General features: G+C 45.6%; 1 protein-coding gene across 1 annotated transcript in view; it reads left to right on the forward strand.

The window, feature by feature from the left end:
- The window catches only part of INTS1 (integrator complex subunit 1), a 2112141-nt gene that overhangs the window by 1971965 nt on the left and 121498 nt on the right, over positions 1 to 18678 (forward strand). The window contains exon 44 of the mRNA XM_069647642.1: positions 4727 to 4840. Within this exon, the coding sequence (XP_069503743.1) occupies positions 4727 to 4840 (114 nt within the window). The remainder of the gene's footprint in view (positions 1 to 4726; positions 4841 to 18678) is intronic.

Consider the following 18678-nt stretch of genomic DNA (forward strand, 5'->3'; position numbering starts at 1 on the left):
CCCTTCAGCAGGCCATATCACATCCTGTGGGGGTGGCCTGGATAGAATTGCGGATTTAGGCACCAACCAGATTGCCTGTCCACCTGACACTTTGTTTATAGCTTCATAGTGTGATTGGTGGGCTCGCTGGAGAGCCTGTTCCTAGACAGAATTCTCCTGGAATTTTTGGAAGAAGCAGGTGTACTTAGGATTTACCACTGTTATTCCACAATTGCTGTATTTTTGGGAACAGATATGGGCATACAGACTGAACCCTGTGCAATGGGTTGATATTTGGTTGGGGGTTTTGGTCCTCCTTGATGGGCCTTTTCTGTTCTGCTGTTCTCCTTGTGTTGCTGGGCATTCCTTCTGTGCTGTGACTGTTTCCGGGCCTTTTAACCACCAGCTTTCTACTCTTTCACTGTGGGTGTCCTGCCTAGGTTACTGTCGATGCTGTGCATAGTCCTTAGCCGTGCATGGCTGAGTGAGAAAAGTGGCAGGATTTACTGTATTGCACCGTACTACGGGGATATGGGGTCTGGGCAGTATTATTTCATATGCTGATGCTCTTTGTAGTGAGGGTGTATTTGGAGTGGTCCAGTATCACAAAAGTAAGGGCTCGACATACAACGTTACTGAGCACCCCATGACAATTGTGGAACTCTTCTCAATGGTAAATGCTGCAGCAGCAAGTGCTTGTTCGCAGGTGAATTGTCCTTGCATGACAGAATCGAGCCTGCCACTGTAATAGGCTAGAGGTTTGTGGCCCGTTGTACTTTTCACTGTGGGTACTGCTGTCATGAGTGTGCCATTTGAGTGGGAAGAAATGTAGAATTCCTTTGTGTAATCAGAGGTGACAAGGACAGAAGCTGTGGAAATTACTTCTTTTAAGTCATTAAAACTGGACACCATTTCTGCTGTCCATTCGATTCTGTTGCCCTCTTTTGGGGCTTCCTTGAGGACTTGTAGGAGTGGTCGTGTATATGCTTTGTAGTCTAGGATCCAGGTCCTACAATAATTGCATAACCCTAGGAATGTGTGCATGTCTTGCACTGTGTTTGGCTTGGGAGTGGCACACACTGTAGCTGCCCTGTTAGGAATGATCCTCTTGCCGTCCTTTGAGATGAGTTGTCCTAAGTAGAGCACTTCCAGTAAACAGCACTGGAGCTTTGCCTTGTCCACTTTGTACCCTTCCCTTGCTAGCAACTGTAGTAGTGCAATGGAGTCCCTTTCACAGCTATGCTCGCTGTTACTGCAGACCAGTAGGTGATCTACGTATTAAATGATCATGCTCGGTACTTGGATGTTCCCTAGATCTTCGTGCAGTCTCCTGTTAAAAATACTGGGGCTCTCACAGTACCCCTCGGGCAAGCGTCAGTGTTCGTAGAGCTTCCCGCCCAGGGTGAATGCAGTAAGGTACTGTGAGTCTGGATGCAGAGGCAGTGAGAAAAAAAGCATTCTTCAAGTCAACCATCGTGAAATGGGTAGCTTCTTTGGGAATGCTACACAAAATGGATGCTGGGTTGGGAACAAGTGGGAAATCTTTCTGTACAATGTCATTAAGGGGTCTTAAATCCTGAATCATCCTCCAACTGCCCCCTGTGGCTTTTTTCCCCTCCTTCCACCTCCCTGGACAATGGGTACTGTTTTACTCGTGGGAGTATTGCTCCTGGTTTTAGTGTAATTCTCACAGGGTCACTTCTTGTAACATCCTCACATTGTGTGGGTTTGTTGTCCATAAGTGTGTGGGGACATATTGCAAGCCTGTCTCACTGAATGGGGGTGGTCCGCCAACAACGGCCAAGAGGGGGTTTTGCACTTTCCTGTATTGCACCATTATGTCACAGGGTATACACATTTTGAGGATTATTTCTCCATCATTATTGCCATCCTCAAAGAGGTCCTTGTCTGTCACTTCTCATAGGGTCACATTGGGATCGATGCATAACACAGTGGCAGTTTTGGTGGCTAAGGCCTTAGGATAGGATACAAAATAAATTGCCACCACACAGTTTGCGACAGATAAGGTTGTTTAATCGTTGATATGGCCTCTAGTTAACACGTGTTTCGGCCCCTGGCCTTTTTCAGAACCGGACATTTGCTACACCAGAACTAATTCATTCAAATAAAACAAAATATATAGTGTGTACAGACTGAAAAATAGGGGTTGGAGGTGGGTTCTTTTTGGTGTAGCAAATGTCCGGTTTTGAAAATGGCAAGGGACTGAAACACATGTTAACCAGAGGACATACCAACGATTAAACAACCTTATCTGGTGCAAACTGTGTGGTGGCAATTTATTTTGTTTCATATTAAAGAGAGTAGTGGGTCTATTCAAAGCCTGCACACGATGCGACAGGATACTTGACCTTGAATATAGTTATATATTAATGAATTGATTCCAAGTCGTAGAAAGATCTGCCTCAATTAAACCCACACCAGTGAGAATAAATTACCCTTAGGATAGGATATTTGTGAGATCTTGCTTCTCCATGCGTTGTCCGCGGTGGAGTGGGTTCTGGCCCTAAAATGGAGGTTCCTCAACGTAGTTGGTGCAGGGAGATGGAGTGGGCTATTTTTTGGTAGTTGAGTGCCTAGTCTGTTGTTTCTAGATGCAGTTGTTATTGACGTGATGTGTATCGGTTTAGCTTGCGAGTGGCGTGCAGGAAGAGAGGGAGGCACTGGGCTGGTCAGGGTATGGCTGGGTGAGTGAGCGGGATAAGGGTGGCTTGAGAGGTTCCTTGTTCTGTGGTTGTGGTTGGGCTGCTCTGTGGATTTCCTTGTGACGTTGCCAAATATACATGAGGATTCTACTGTGGGGAGTTTCATAGATTGTGTGTGTAGGCTGTGGCATACCTTCTTGTAGGTATGAGACACTGGCCATTTCTGGTGGTTACAGAACTTGTTAGCCTTAGAGTCTAGCAAGATATACCCGCAGTTAAGGGGGGTAGGAGGCAGGCGTCTATGGAACTGGCCAATTGTGTCGACACCATAACCCAGGGTAGGTATAGAGTGCACGGGAAGCAGGACTTCGGTGGGATTCCCTGAAGGTGATATAGTTACATGCTCGCACATAATCTGCGGGGAGTCTCTTGCGTGTTGTCGCTTTCTGCATATACCGGCTTCCGTCCGGGTAGGTTTGTGGCCGTATAGAAGGCGGGCTCCAGTGGGAGGAAGGGTGTCAAACATAAGGTTTGGAAGTGACGGGGACAAAGTAGTCTGCCTAAACCGTCATGCATACTAACAAAAGCTCCAGCAGTATAGAATTGTACCTCAGGTTTACCTTTTGAAATGGTGTGAATTAGTGCGGTGGGAGCGGACTGCTTCTTGGTGAATGCTGCGAGCAGCAGAGATCTCTGCATCTGGCCTTGTAGTACGGCCTTTGGGGACAGCCGACTTCGCCATCTGCCTTGGATGATCCAATGGCATTTGGGCACGGTGTAGCCAAACAGAAGGCTCTTTCTTCTCCAGTGCGCGGCCAACACACTCAAGAATTCCTGTGGCGGCCATCTTAACAGGGGCTGTGGTGTCTTGCTGCTCGGTGCCGGGCATGGCTTCTTTGCCCACCTGGGGGTGCAGCGGACCAAGGGATGCTGTGGTACGCAGCAGAGCTGCAGAGAGGTCTGCATCCGGCCTTGTAGTACGGCCTTTGGGGATGGCCGGCTTCGCCATCCGTCTCAGATGATCCAGTGGCTTTTGAGCTGGTGGAGCCAATCAGAAGGCTCTTTCTTTTCCAGTGCGTGGCCAACGAACTCGGGCATTCCGGCGGCAGCCATCTTAACAGGGGCTGCAGTGCCTTGCTGCTCGGTGCCGGGCATGGTTTCTTTGCCCATCTGGGGATGCAGCGGACCAAAGGATGATCTTACAAGTTCTATAATCAACACTATAATAATATTGTTTGTACTAGGAATCATGCATGATCACACAATATCTGTAGGGTATAGTTTGGCACTTAGGATGAAAATCACAGCATGATATCAAATAAAATAGTAAAAGAACACTAAACTATGCTATTGGTATCTGTGCGGAATATGCACTGCTCAAGAACGGTCATGGAATTCACCTTGATGTGAAGTAATCATTGATGTTTATTATTAGGATCATATTGATGTACATTATATTAACATTTTGCTTTTATTATTGCTGAAGTTCTTTTATCTACATCATTGGTTTATGTTTGATTCACATTTTCTGGATAATGTATTGAAATGATCCAGGATTAATTTTCTGTGAAATATTGATTTGCCAATTGGAGGAAAGATTGTGTATCACGGATGTATGTGCCATTGTACAGCCCAGGGAAGGACCAGAAAGTGGTTGAAACACGTGTCGGCTAGTTTGAGGGCAAGAATGTTGTTGTGGGTGGACATGAAATATTTTAATAATGATTGGACAAGTGTGTTGTTGGTATATTTTTTAAGAATGGTTTACTATTATACACCACGACACACAGCAGTCCACAATCTAACATATAGAAGCAGATTTTGTAATATTTATTCAGCCTAGGCGCATTTTCCAACTGGTTTGCCCGTTTATCTTATATTCCATCACCAAATTACCAACACATTTTGCATTTAAACCTGAGTGTTTTACCATCACACGGAGGGTGTGCGATGGAAGCAAAAATGACATATAGTGTTAATTAAAAGGTTGGAAAATGTCATGGCATGTCTCACATACTTAGCTGTTTGATTGGTATTTTAGGAAGGAAACATTTGACTCTAATCCTTTTTATCTCCGTTCAAAGATGAGTCTACCACAGGGTCTTTGCCTCTGGTCAGTATGTCTGCGTTCACACCTCCCACGGCAGCTGAAATGGCTCCTTTTCTTAAGAGGATCTCCAGAAGTCAAACCCTTGAAGGTAAAAGTATTGCATCAAAATATACTCATGCAGAGAGTTTACTTTGCTATTTTGATTCTGCTTAATGAAATCTTGTGGACTCAAGTTGCACTGTAATGGGACTTGATAGTATTTAAGGGCAGTCGTATTAATGAAGTTTCATAATTTATCCAAAGCAGCAGTTGTGTTTCATGGGAGTAGTTCAATAATGTGAACATCACAATTAAAAAATGAATCAACGAAAACGACATATTGACAGCTAACCTTTGGGCGTTTAAGGACAATACCTCGCGTTCTTAGATATCGGGTCATTTTATTTTAAGGATTTTGTCAAACAATACTATAGTGAGCCATTTTGTGGGCGCAGAAGTCTGGGAAAGATAAACAGACAGTAAACATTACATTGAATGTAGTTACAGAGATGAGCTGATTCCATAAACTGATCAAGACAGCTGGGTTATAAGCTGTCTACAGAACTTTGCATGGTCGTGTTCCATGCTAAGGGAGGCGAGGAGTAGAATGGAATTCCAGATGGGCTTCTATGTTGTTTTATTTAAGTAAATTACTTTGTGGTAATTTACTTTGAAAGAATGACTTGGTTTTTTGTTTTTATTAATGGCGGAGCTGGCCCTCAGGCCTCTAAAACCACCTTCCCACATCATACCCCTTTGTTATGTTATGTTGATTTATACCATGCCCTGCTACCACCCAGGGGCAATCTCCAGCTGCTTGCGTGGCTCTGCAAAAAAAGTGGAGTGGAAGGTTAGTGAGGGATAGGGTGAGAGGATAAATTCAGAACCAGGAGGAACTGGTGTCTGTGAGTGTTGTTTTGCATGTGGTAGTTTGTGAGAGACCTCATGCATTGTAACCGTATGGGTGAGATTCTGATGCCCGGGAGAGTGGTAGTGTTTTGTGTTGGAGTTAGTGTGTTGTGTGGTTATGCAGGTTGATTGTGTGCACTGGTTAGCTAGTGTCCAGAAATGTGAGATCATGGGGATGGTGTGCTGAGTCCAGGAGGGAGTCCCTCTACAATTTAGATGTGTTAAAAGGAAACTTTTTCTGAAGCCTTCACTTGTGGCATGAACAACATATGTGCAACAAATATCACTCCTAGGTCATTGATATGCTGCTTGGGTTTGTAGTGAAAGGCTCAGTTCAGATGTTAGTGAAAGGGACAAGGGCAGGGATGTAATTTAGGGGTCGCCAGAGGTCGCGACTGCGACCTCTGTGGTCTCCCTTTCGACCTCTAAAAAATAAAACCAAAAAAAACGTTTTTTTTTTTTTGTAATGCAAGCTCCTGGGCTGTGGCTCTTTACTTCTGGAGTGGCTGGCTTTCTTGTGTAGGCCCCTTAAAAAAAAGAAGAAAAATAAGAACAGGAGTGCCACAAGCCTAGCACTTTCAGCACTAACCCTAAATAAGAAAGAATAGCAATACCAAATAATGTGTCTTTCTGGAATTCTATACAATAATTGCTAGACTCATTAAAGTTTTATTTCAGGCACACTTCAGGGGTGAGTCACTGATTTAGTCTGTTCTTAAATGCCTCAACTCAGCCTTTCATCCTTCTTAGGTCGAGAAATGAGTACCAACACAGGTTGGGTGATATTGACTGTATATTTTTTCTATATAAAGCGCTTAAGCGTAAGTGCCATATAATAACACATCATTATCATTTGGTCATGGACGTCTGCTTGCATTCACAGTGATTTGGTAATATGGGCCTATACACACTGATCTTAACGATAAATATGGCGATCCATTCTTCTATGAAGTGTACATCACATTATAGTGATACCTTAACCATATTTTTCTTAGTGTACAATGCTATGTGATTCCACTTCTTGCTTTGTCAATGGGTGAAAGGTTGTGTTCCATCGCTTACCGCGATATCACTTCGGGGTGGGGTCAAATGACATGACTTCCTGTGATGTCATCAGGGGTCAAGGGTCATGTGATGTCACTTCCGCTACCCCTGGTACTTTGGTGAAATCACATCCCTGGACAAGGACCGTCTCAACTGAGCACACCAGTGGGATATCTCACTTTGTGGCATTCAGACAGTCGAGCCTTTGGCTGCGGCCGTTGCTCAGTGCGTGGATTATCGCATGGTGCTTGCTCCACTTTTGATGCAGTGTACCCAAGTTGTTCGGCTGGGTTGTTTGATGGGTTCAGTCTTTTTGTCTCTTCATCGATTGTCGTTTGCATGCAATATGTGAATTTATGGTCTCACATAGTGTACTATTTGTCGTGTGCTTTCAGACTGCTGTCTGCCGAGCTCTCTGGCGGCCTTAGGCACTTTGGCCTCTGGTTGTGGCATCAGGTTGCTATGCAGGTGTTGGATAACATTATGCTGTCCTGATATTGAGGTAATATATAGTACTGGCTAGCAGGCACTTTCCTGCAGCTGCATGGGCAGAACTTAGTCTGCCAAGTTGGGGCGGGATTGCCTAGTTACCTCCAGCTCATATGATGATGTGGTGCCCACTGCTTTCTTCTCAGTGTTATCTGACTTAGTGTGCTTCATTGCACGTCTGTTCCTTTATCACCTTTTAGTATGGCATGAATTTTACTGGGCATATTTACTAATGTAATGCATTTGGTTTATGGTAGTTGAGTTGAATTTTCACAGTTGGAAATCTACTCCAATCTTAGAAATCCAGTGCTCTCATCAGCAGTGCGGGCATTGGCATTGCTGGGTTGGCCGCGTGGGTCTTTGCCTGATGATGGCAGGGCAGGTGGCAGAGTAAGCCCAGGGGTATGAACTTGGGCAGGGAGGACTTGGACTAAGATGGCCTGGAATGCACAGACACGTTTCCATGGAACTGGTTCAAGGGGAGGTGAGCTGGAAGACGAACCCCAACATCGGAAAAAGCAATATCTTAAAACACCACTGGGCGGAGTTGTTGATGTATGTCTTTGTGAGTTTGAATGGGTAATGAAGTGTGGAGTCTGCTAAACTAGCATAGCAACCGAGTGTTGCAGCAGAAGACTCTGATAAAGCTACAGAGGAAGACAGTAGAAGGAGGAACTGGGGCACAGCAGCATGACAGTAGGTGTGAGCATGAGGAGGAAACGGGGGAAGACAGAAACAAGAAGACTGGTACAATAAGGGAGACGAACCGCACGACATAATGCAACTGCTTAGGTGGAGCAGAAACAGAATGGTGCAATGCACCCAACCAGCGTAATTGCAGGTGCAATGTAGTGTTGTTTTGACAGCCGTGCCAAAAAGCTGACATGAGGTGTGTCATAAATGATGTTTCTGTGTTGGTGTGCAGCTGCTGTTTCTGTGTTGGAATGGGATGCCGGTGCGCCTTAGGGTCGACGAAGCAAATGCATTGGCCAGCGAACCCACGGCACAGTCACAAGGTGACTCCTCAAGTGTGGAAATAATTTCTATGCCATGTAAACTCCCATTCTTAAGGCTCTTGGCCCAGAAGACTTTGCAGGGTGGTCGCACTGCAGACCACAAAGATGTCCCACAAGGAACAGCCAGTGCAGCCAGCTAGGAGGAACGCAGGAAGAGAAAGAAGAACCCGCCACTACCAGAAACGGAGCAGTGAGCAAGGATAAAGGAGCCATGGTCCTTCTGGTATGACCACACCATTGTTGTCGGGAACAGCCCATTTTCAGCAGCCGTCCTCGAAGCATTCAGGTGCAGAACTCAGGAATACACAATGTCTCCCACAGATGGTACCTTCCCTCAGGGGCTTGTTTAAGCCAGCCCACTGATCACACTAAAGGTGAGCAGACAACAGTTGCAGCCATAAACCAATGAGACTGGACCTAGAAACTGCCAAGCAAAGTCACTCCCCCACCAGATGTAGATTAGGAAGTCTCGAGGACATTGAACCAGTTTGCACCACTTTAAAAAAAGTGAGGATGCCTTGTGCGGATTCAGCATGAGCATATGTTAGCAAAATAGGCATTTTGAACATGCCTCCTAGACAAAGGAATGGCCCAGACAAAGATATCCGGGAACAAGGCATAAAGAATCATTAGTACCCTGATGGTTACCATATAGATGCAGTGACCTTCTAATACGGTACAAATTATGTTCAACACTGGTTTTGCCAAAACTAAATCACACTTGCAATTAGCCTAATCTGAACAAACATTCAGGTTGAATGCCACCCTACGGCCAAAATGGTGTGCTTAAAAGGTACCCCAGCTCGGTAGCCATATGGTCTTCTAAGGGCAGCACATGAGAAAAAAAGAGTTGCAGTGGTAGAGGGACTTCACTAGAAGCACCTCTGGCCACAAAGGCAAAGTGAGAATGAAAAGCAAGCCAGAAAAAAGTTTAGGCTACGCAGAAATGTTCGGGAGCCAGAACCCCAAAAAGAATCCCAAAAATGAAATGTTGCCCTAACAATTGCCAAAAGCACTTAGATGCAATAAGAGTCTTCTTCCTCCCATAGCCACTCTTTTTCATCTTTTGAAGCTTTGCCACTGTTGCAGGTCCAAAAGGGCCAGTTCTGGTAAGACTCTCCTCCAACACTGGTGATTGTTGGCTAGAGACACACCCTTCCCACTTCTGCTTCCTCCCATGGGGCATGGGAATAGCATGCTTAGGAGCAGCAATGTTTAAAGTGCTCCTCTGACTTTAGCAGCAACTGAGCTCTCTCCCGCATGGGATGGTGCAGATCATTCCACACATGCCACCGCACATCTAAAGCCCCAGCCCTGAGTTCAGGGTAAATGAGGCCGGCGCCAGTGGTACGCTTTGCTCTGGTGCCTGCTTTATCAACCCCTTCTATGTGTCATTGACATTGTTTCCTGCAGAGTTGGCAACAATGGCGACATTACTCACAAACATCCAGTTCTGGATCCAGGTCGGGAGGGGTTGTGCGTCATATTTGGTGCACCTCCTGAGCCTTCAGTATGTTTTGGAGATTACACTCTTTCAGAGAAATTTATTGGGGACAACACATTTGACCTGTCTCTGCTGTTATTGACAGAAGGCCTTAAAAATCTGCGCTTTCTGGATATCTCCCCAGACTCCAAAATTAGAATGACTGTAGTGTCAGCTTCAGGAGCTAAGTTCAGAGCGTCTAAAGTGTGTTGGTTGTTGAGATGGATTTCCAACGTGAGCCCTTGTAGGAGGATTTTGGGACGCCAAACTATTGTGGTGAATAGGGAGACACTGAGCGGTTAGCCAAACCCAATCAAGGTAAGCTAGCAGAGCAGCAAGGCTTAGTCTAAGGAAGGGTGTAAGAGTGGTCCAGGGCTACACAGAGTCCACACAGAACAACGCCAATAATTACAGTAAGATAGGCAAGTAAAAAACTATTCAATAGTGTATCTTGTCTTTAAAATCCACACTAAGCAAGTAAGACATTGATTCAATTTTTGTCACACCAACACTTATAAAACAGATATATATATACCTTCACCCCTAGAATAAATTGAATAGTATTTTATTCACTGAACAGTGAAACTCGGGTAAGTGATCACATCTATTATAAATAGAAAGAACTCTTTAGATTACTCACAGATCAGCATCCCTAGCTCTGATAAAGTCCAACCCTAAGATGGTTTTGTGCCTTCTGTCCAAAAGTCGCCAGTTCCAAAGTAGATACTTCACAGGTAGGTTAATAAGGAGATGTCAGTGGTTGTGATTAATAAGTGTCAAACGGTTAGATAACGCTCAGGAAAGTCGAATCACTCAATCCCAGTCCAGTGGATAGTCCTAGGAAGGGATCCTTAACCAGGCCTCCATCGTCCAAAGTCAGGAAAGAGCGATTTAGGGACAGGACTTTACACCCCTGTAACCCTGTGAAGGACAGGTGGGATGGAAATGGGCACCAGAGCCTTGATACTCTCCAGGGTTGATTATTGCAACTCTCCATTTGCTGGAACTATCAGCAAATTACAAATTGTACAAAATAATGCCATCAGAGCAGCCCTGAATATTCCTTCCAGTGAACACATCTTGTCCACTAGGAGGAACCTTCACTGGCACCCAGTCCATGGCAGGATCAAATTTTAAATCCTCACGCTCACACATAAATGATTCGCTAACAAGGCACCTCCCTATCTTTGTAACCTGATCAGCAAAACACAATCTAATAGACCAGCCCTGTCATCCTACACCAATCTGCTCTTTACCCCTAGATATAGAAGGCAGAAGACAGGAGGCTCAAGCTTCCCTGTGATTGCACCTAAACTGTGGAATACACTCCCTACACAACTAAGAAATTACGCATCGTTTTGGTCATTTAGGAGAAACTTAAAGACCTTACTATTCAGATCAGACCTTACATTACAGTCACTGTAACAACCCCTCTGCCTCTATGACAAACACCAAGTATACCCTACCAATGCAACTGTAGCCAATCTCTGAAGGTATTACCTTGTATGTGTAATGGACCTGTGTTTTACTATGTTAATGTATCCTTTATGTAAGTTTCAAAAAAGGCGTAACCATCTTCTTAAGTGCCAGCGCCTAGTTGCCTTTGGGCTTTGCACGCTTTACAAATGTATAAATAAATAAAGTAAACTTGCCCCCCTCACTCCATTTCTTCCAGAGACTACTGCTAGTGTTCCATACATTATGCCATGCTTGGTCCCATCAAGGGAGTCCCAGGGGTTGTGTTTTCAGAGGTCACTTTCAGAGTCTGGATTTAATTTAATCGGTTGCAGTGCTCAGGAATTGGTTCTAGATAGATTCCAGTAGAACACTCACACGGTTAAAGATGACTTCTGTGTGGAAGACAACCTCAGGACACCTCCAGGGATTGAAGGAGTGTTGCAACGGGAGCCACTATGGTCAGCTGACGGGTGTTTTTCAGTGGACGAGTACACGTGCAGGCCCAGCACAGCTTCCGTTCTTGAAAGAAGGTTCAAAAAATGCAGGCGTCTTGTTTCATAAGCTGAAGATCCTCAAAGTTCCAATGCACTCTGAATGGTGACAACTGCAGCAAAGTAGCCCAGGAGAGGGCTGATCAGTCCACTGGTTGGCCCAGGGACGCTTCCGAAGGCTCAGAAATCAGAATCCTTGAGCAGGTGTCAAGACTGGTTGTTCCAACCGGTCCAAGGGTCGATACACCAATGAGGGTCTTTTTGAGTTCAGGCCTTTCTCCGGGACAGCACTGGAGCGATAATGGTCAGCCTTAGGAGTCGTCTTTGGGTCTTCAGTGGGCTGCACTTCTCCATTAATGTCTTGTCTCCAATTATGGTCTGTTGAATGGCTTCGGGAGCGCTCCATTTATCCAAGATTTGGCTGGGACCCTGCCCAAGCCCACCAATGGTAAGGATCTGCACAATTCAAACTGGCAGTGGCTCTCATGGATAGCCTCTGGCCACACCTGCCCAGCAACAGATCTTCAGGCAGCAGGGATGTGGATTTGAACTAGACAGTCCCTGCCCCTTCCTCTGGCCATACAGTAACTGCCCCTTAGCCTGCAAAAGCCACAGCTTTATCTGGGAAAAGGATTTCCATATAAGGCATTTCCTGACCCGAGAAGAAAGGTAGAAAGCTAAAGAACAATATGGCAAAAGAACAAGCTAAAAACCTTGTGAGAAAGCCATTTTTGGGTGCTAGCCACCTTTAGTAGCCATTCGCAATATATGCAAAAGTGCACAAGAAAAGTGTCACAAAAATGGCAACAATAGTAATGCTGCCACCAGCTTGTCTTAGGCACATTGTCAAAGGATTCAAAAAGTCATTTTATAAAAAGATATAAGGATACCAAGTATCCTAACTGTAATTCACTGGGGGGGATGTGTGCAATTGTAACAATACAAGTAATTCACAAAGAGAACCATAGTCTATCAGTGCTGACAGTCTTAGGGAGTAGTTAGTTTCCCTGTAAGAATTAACAAACTGGCAAGGGAAGTCTGTACTTACCTCCAAAAGAAGTCAGGACAGTGTTCAAAACAAGCAAAAATAAAGGATCTCCCATGGAAATCTTTGGGAGGAAAGCAGAAAAAAGAAAATCTTTCCTGACAGTGGCCTGGTCCGTCGAGTCCCTGGGCCTTGAAGCAAAATTGCTGCATCGTAAGGTCCATCCCTTGTCCAGTATTCAAGAATCGAACCCTCAAAGATCATCAGTATTCGTTTCAGTGAGGCTTTGACAGCTACTGGTTTTCTCCAAGACAGCTTCTCAGAAACACCAATAAGCCCGAACTGTCTATAGCTTCCTTTTCTCACACCCTACTTAGCAAACCTCAGTGGTGCAGGCCTCCACAGCAGTTACTCAGCCGACCCCTTTGTCACCTTGGCATTAGCCTAGTGGCAAGTCACTTCCATCCAGACATGCAAACCCTTTTCTTCTGTCTTCCTGAAGGACATCATCAGTGCTTCAAACCCTGGACCAGTGGGAACAACAATTCCCGAGCTCTCCTTGGCTACCTCGCTGTATCAATTGAAGTCCCCAGTTCGGATTTGCTACTCTGCAGACCCTTAACTACTGAAACAAGGGGTCCTCTCCTGCAGTTGCAGCTCTCCAGCACGAAGAGGGGCCTTACAGGACCAGCTTTTTTGTTACTGCCATGAAGATCGACTTCCACCACCGGATCACTGTGCCCATTGTTGTCTCCCACCTGCATTGTGTCCTAAGGATCATCTGAGCTTGTCAACATCCTGTTGGTGACTTCTTTATCGTGCTACGGACATCCAGCTGTCCACTGCCTGGAACCATCTCGTCAGAGTGCAGAACTGCTAACTACCTACACCTGATTTCTGATGCCGAAAGTAAACTCTGCATCAGTGACCCTCTAAATCCCCTTCAATAGAACCAAGACAGAAATTAAGCAGGTCCTGTGGATCCAAATGCCTCAGAAGTTGTATCTGATGAAATCGGAGTACAGGGGGTGTGTTAACCTATCTGTTCTCCCCCTCCCCCACTCCATGGTTTTAAGAGTGCAAAAACACTTACACCTGTCTGTTGGCTTTGTCCACATTTGCTCAACCTACTTAAGACATCTGTCTCTAGAAGTTGCAGAATGCTAGCAGTCTCAGTACTTCTGCAGATTGGACATGTAGCAAGCATGCCCATAACAGCCACCTGAATGCAGCTTTTCTAAAAACAAATAAAGGAAATTGTGAAATTGTATAAGCTAACAAGAAGGACTCTGGGCACCTTTGGAGCCAATGGCGTATTTTGACCTTAAAAATGTTTTGAATTAAGTCTCACAAAAGGATGGGATCTTGCGATTTGCTGTGACCATAGCCAAGCTGATTTTCTCCGAATGTCAATTCCCATGCACCAATATGGCGGTTGATAAAAGATCTGGCAAAAATACAAACCAGTGCCAACAGCAGAAAGATTGATGCAGTGAGCAAGAAGGTATTCACATAAGGTAGTAGGTCCCAAAATGACATTACTACATCATGTGAACACGTATTGTGGGCTATCATTTCATGGGCTGATGACTGTTGGGAAACATTTTCTGCTTTCCTCCCATAGAATTCTATCAGACACCCTTTCTTTTTGCTTTGTTTTTAACTATGTCCTGACTTTTTGAAGTTAACTAAAGACGTATGCCTTACTGCCCTTGCCCCTTTTGCTCAGATTTATGGAGAAACAGATCAGTCCATAAGACCATCTGTACTGAGAGACTCTCTCTCTTTGTGAATTTCTTGAATGGTTACAATTGCACGCATCACTTTAAAATAAAGTGAAGTTTTACTCTTGCACTTTTGCATTTATGACAAATGCCTACTAAATGTGGCTGGCTGTCATGCATGCTGGACGCTACGCTCGTAGGACAGCGAGACCGTTCTACTCCAAATGGAGGCTATTCGATACGTTACCGGGAAAACGACGTTTACACTTTTCACGTCGCTAACTTCACGTGACTTTTGCTTCGTCACGTGAACTACGGTATTACGTATTTAAGCAGCGTAGAAACTTCACTCGCTGCTTCTGATCGTCTCTATTGGCGTTGTGTAGCTGAACCTCTGATCTACATCCTGGCATAATCCTACAGCTACTTTTGGGCCTTCGATAGCGTGTGTTCCGCCACACGCTGATTCCTGGAGCTATCCCTTCGCGTGATAATGCACACGCGTTCTCTGTCTTCAATTGCGGCTGGCCAAGGCTGCGTGAATCCGGCCCGCGTGTAAAATCCACACGCGCTCTTTGTCTTCACACGCAGCTGGCCAAGGCTGCGTGAATCCTGCTCGCGTGTAAAATCCACACGCGCTCTTTGTCTTCAAGTGCGGCTGGCCAAGGCTGCGTGAATCCTGCACGCGTGTAGAATCCACACGCGCTCTTCGTCGTCAAGTGCGGCTGGCCAAGGCTGCGTGAATCCTGCCCGCGTGTAGAATCCACACGCGCTCTTCGTCTTCAAGTGCGGCTGGCCAAGGCTGCGCGAATCCTGCCCGCGTGTAAATCCACACGCGCACGTTGTCTTCACACGCGGCTGGCCCAGGCTGCGCGAATCCTGCCCGCGTGTAAAATCCACACGCGCTCTTCGTCTTCAAGTGCGGCTGGCCAAGGCTGCGCGAATCCTGCCCGCGTGTAAATCCACACGCGCACGTTGTCTTCACACGCGGCTGGCCAAGGCTGCGTGAATCCTGCCCGCGTGTAGAATCCACACGCGCTCTTCGTCTTCAAGTGCGGCTGGCCAAGGCTGCGCGAATCCTGCCCGCGTGTAAATCCACACGCGCACGTTGTCTTCACACGCGGCTGGCCCAGGCTGCGCGAATCCTGCCCGCGTGTAAATCCACACGCTCACATTGTCTTCAAACGCTATTTTCTTCTAACTCCTGCATCTGTGGAATTAACAGAAGGATTGATCCCTAAAGTGGGAAGGAAGCCTTTCAAGGATCATTGGAAGTGACTTTGAACTGAACTTTGGACGCTATCCTGTGGTGAATTCAACCCGTATCTAGCGTGAGCCTCGTTCCGTTCGGGATAAGTCTCCCTTACTAATTTTCCCTTCCCTGTCGTTTTGTTCTTCATTTCAAATCCATCAAGAGACTTCTGGATTGTTCTACCCAGAGATACAGGTCAGTGTGATCATTCCTGTCATTATCTAATTCATCATACTCAGGTTGGAGCAGTTATTCATGATACTTTAATTTGTCCTAGGCTGGATTACTATACCTTACCCACGCCCTTTCCAGTGATCCATCGCTCTGCCTGTTTTATCAGCCAGAGGGTTGTATCATTTGGAAGGTCTTTGTTGACTTCACGACTATCAAGTCGGGTGAACAGGGATCCGGAAGACCCTACCTCCTGTATCCTTTTGAGTATTGTATCCTTTTCAGTTGATACTTTGGTACATTTCTGACACTGGCACCCTGAGCTGGCCATACCATGAGGGTTTTGCTTGTCCTTTGGCCTCCTTCCTGCCCTCTCAGCTTCGGTAATGCCATGTATGGAAAGCTCTTTACAAGGGGGTGAGGGGAAAAGCTTCTGCTTTCGTGGGCTAAAGGGCAGTTTGTGTGTGAGCCCGAATATTGGGGGCAGAGATTGTCTGGTCCCACTACACATCCTCACGACTGAATGGCTGTTGCTGGGTAGATGTTGTGGCCAATGTCTATTCATGATTGGATATCCACTGCCAGTTTGTATGGTGCAGATCCTTACCCAGGCCACATCTTGAGTAAAAGGAAGGCTGATGCAGCCATTCGACACATGATCATTGGAGCCACATCCTCTACGAAGAAGAGCAGCCAGTTGACCCGAGAACAACCCCTACAGCTGAGCAGCACCAACTCTAGTGAGCCGTTAGCTCTCCTCCTTCTATTAGATTTATCGGCGGCCTTAGACCTGGTCAACCACAAAGTTCTATGCAATCATCTGACCTTGGCTGCTCATTTCTATAACAAAGTCTACCGATGGATTCATTCCTTCCTATCCAACAGAACAATGAGGGTATTCGCCCCTACAGCATCTGCCGAGCCTGCCCCAGTCGACTGTGGAGTTCCACAAGGTTCTTGTGTGTCCCCTGCCTTATATAACATCTTTACGAAGCCTCTGTTTGACCACTTGGATAACTTGGGTGTCACCTACACTAATTATGCAGATGACACACAAATACTCATCCCCATCACAGACTCCTACGAAGCTGATACCAAGCGACATAATGAAATGTATCAAACTATTCAGGCGTGGATGGCTACCCATGGTGGAACTCTTAACGACGACAAAACTGAGTTACTTCTGATTGGCTCGCAGAACCAACTAAAGAAATTTGACAATCAATTTAAATCATTTGACATTGACAACATTACCATTAACTTCTCGAAAGAAGTTAAAACGCTAGGTATCTACCTTGATTCGGCTCTCACATTAACACGACAAGTAAATGTGACCGCCTCCGCGGCAGGCTACACCTGAAAACGTATCCATGCCTGTAAACCCTTCCTTTCCTCAGACAGTTGTATTACCCTGGCTAGGGCCCTTATACTATCCAGACTTGACTACTGCAATGCCTTGTATGTTGGGACTAACAGTCGTAACCTAAAAAAAACTCCAGGTACTACAAAACAATGCCTTGAGAGTGGCTCTTCACATCCCGAAGTCCAACCACATATCAGCCAAAATACACAATGCCCACTGGCTACCAGTGCAGGACAGATTGTTTTAAAAACACTATCTCTAACACATAAGTGCCCCTCGAACGTAGCTCCAAAATACCTAATCAACAAAATTACAAAACATCTCCCAAGTAGACCTATCTGGTACATACATGCTCACCTACTTAACATACTCAGATCTAAATGACAAAAAGCAGGAGGTAACAGCTTCCCAGTACAAGCTGCGAAACTCTGGAACTCTATGCCCCTGACATTAAGAGCAGAACCGTCCTACTGGACATTTAGAAAAAACTTGAAAACCTGGCTCTTCGTACAGGAGCGGTAACTCATTCCAGTTCCCTGACTACTACGACAACTGCACTGCGATGTAATATACTTCATATTATGTATCTCTTTTGTACCTCATTGTATTGTAATGTCACATGCTTCTGCAAATAAGCTGTATTTTAGAATGTAATGTCATTTCTCTCCTTACTGCAACTAACTGTTTTAGCAAGAACGCGCCGAGTAACTCCTGGGTTAGGTGCGCAAATAAATACAAATAAATATCAGTGAAGCCCTGCTCCTCTGTCCTGATCTCATGAAGGCCCACGTTGGTGTTTCGACCCCTGGATCGTTAGCAACAACCAGCCTTGACCCCTGCTTGACGATCCTTGCCTTCGGAAGTGTCCCTGAACCAAACTGTGAACTGACCAGCTCTCTCCTGGGCTACCTCGAACTTGGAGGATCTTCAACATGTACAACAAGACAACTGCTCCTCCATTTTCAGCTTTCTTGCACCACCTGACACACCCATTGCAACTCGTCTTCATCACTCTGTGGAGGTGTCCTGAGGTCATTTGACCACAGAAGTCTTCATCTTTTATTTTTTGGGGTTTTCTACTGGAAGCTGTCTGGAACTGATTCCTAAGCAGTGTGACCGACAGAAACACAATCCTGTGTCCACAAGTGACCTCTGCACCCACTTGGCCTTCTTTTTCGGGACCAAGCACAGAAGACTGTGTTCCCAATGGAATCCAGATCCTCTGCTGTGTTCTCTGGAGAAATCAGAATTAGAGGGGTGAGTTAACATGCCGGTTTCTGTCCCCCCTGTTCTCCATAGGATTACATGGGTGTAAAGTCCTGTCCCTAATATTACTCTTTCCTGACTTTGGTCGGTGGAGGCCTGGTCAAGAATTCTTCCTAGGCCTGTCCCAGTGACTGGGACTGAGCGAAATTGCTAACATGAAATGTATCTAACTTTCTGACTGTTCATCGTAACCACTGGCATTGCCCCTCTCTGTATAAACCTACCTTTGAAGTATATACTTTGGAACTGATTACCTTTGGATAAAAGGCCCCAGTCTATCGTAGGGTTGAACTTTA

Source organism: Ambystoma mexicanum, chromosome 2q (assembly GCF_040938575.1).
Source record: "Ambystoma mexicanum isolate Mex_15411 chromosome 2q, UKY_AmexF1_1, whole genome shotgun sequence".
Taxonomy (NCBI): Eukaryota; Metazoa; Chordata; class Amphibia; order Caudata; family Ambystomatidae; genus Ambystoma; species Ambystoma mexicanum.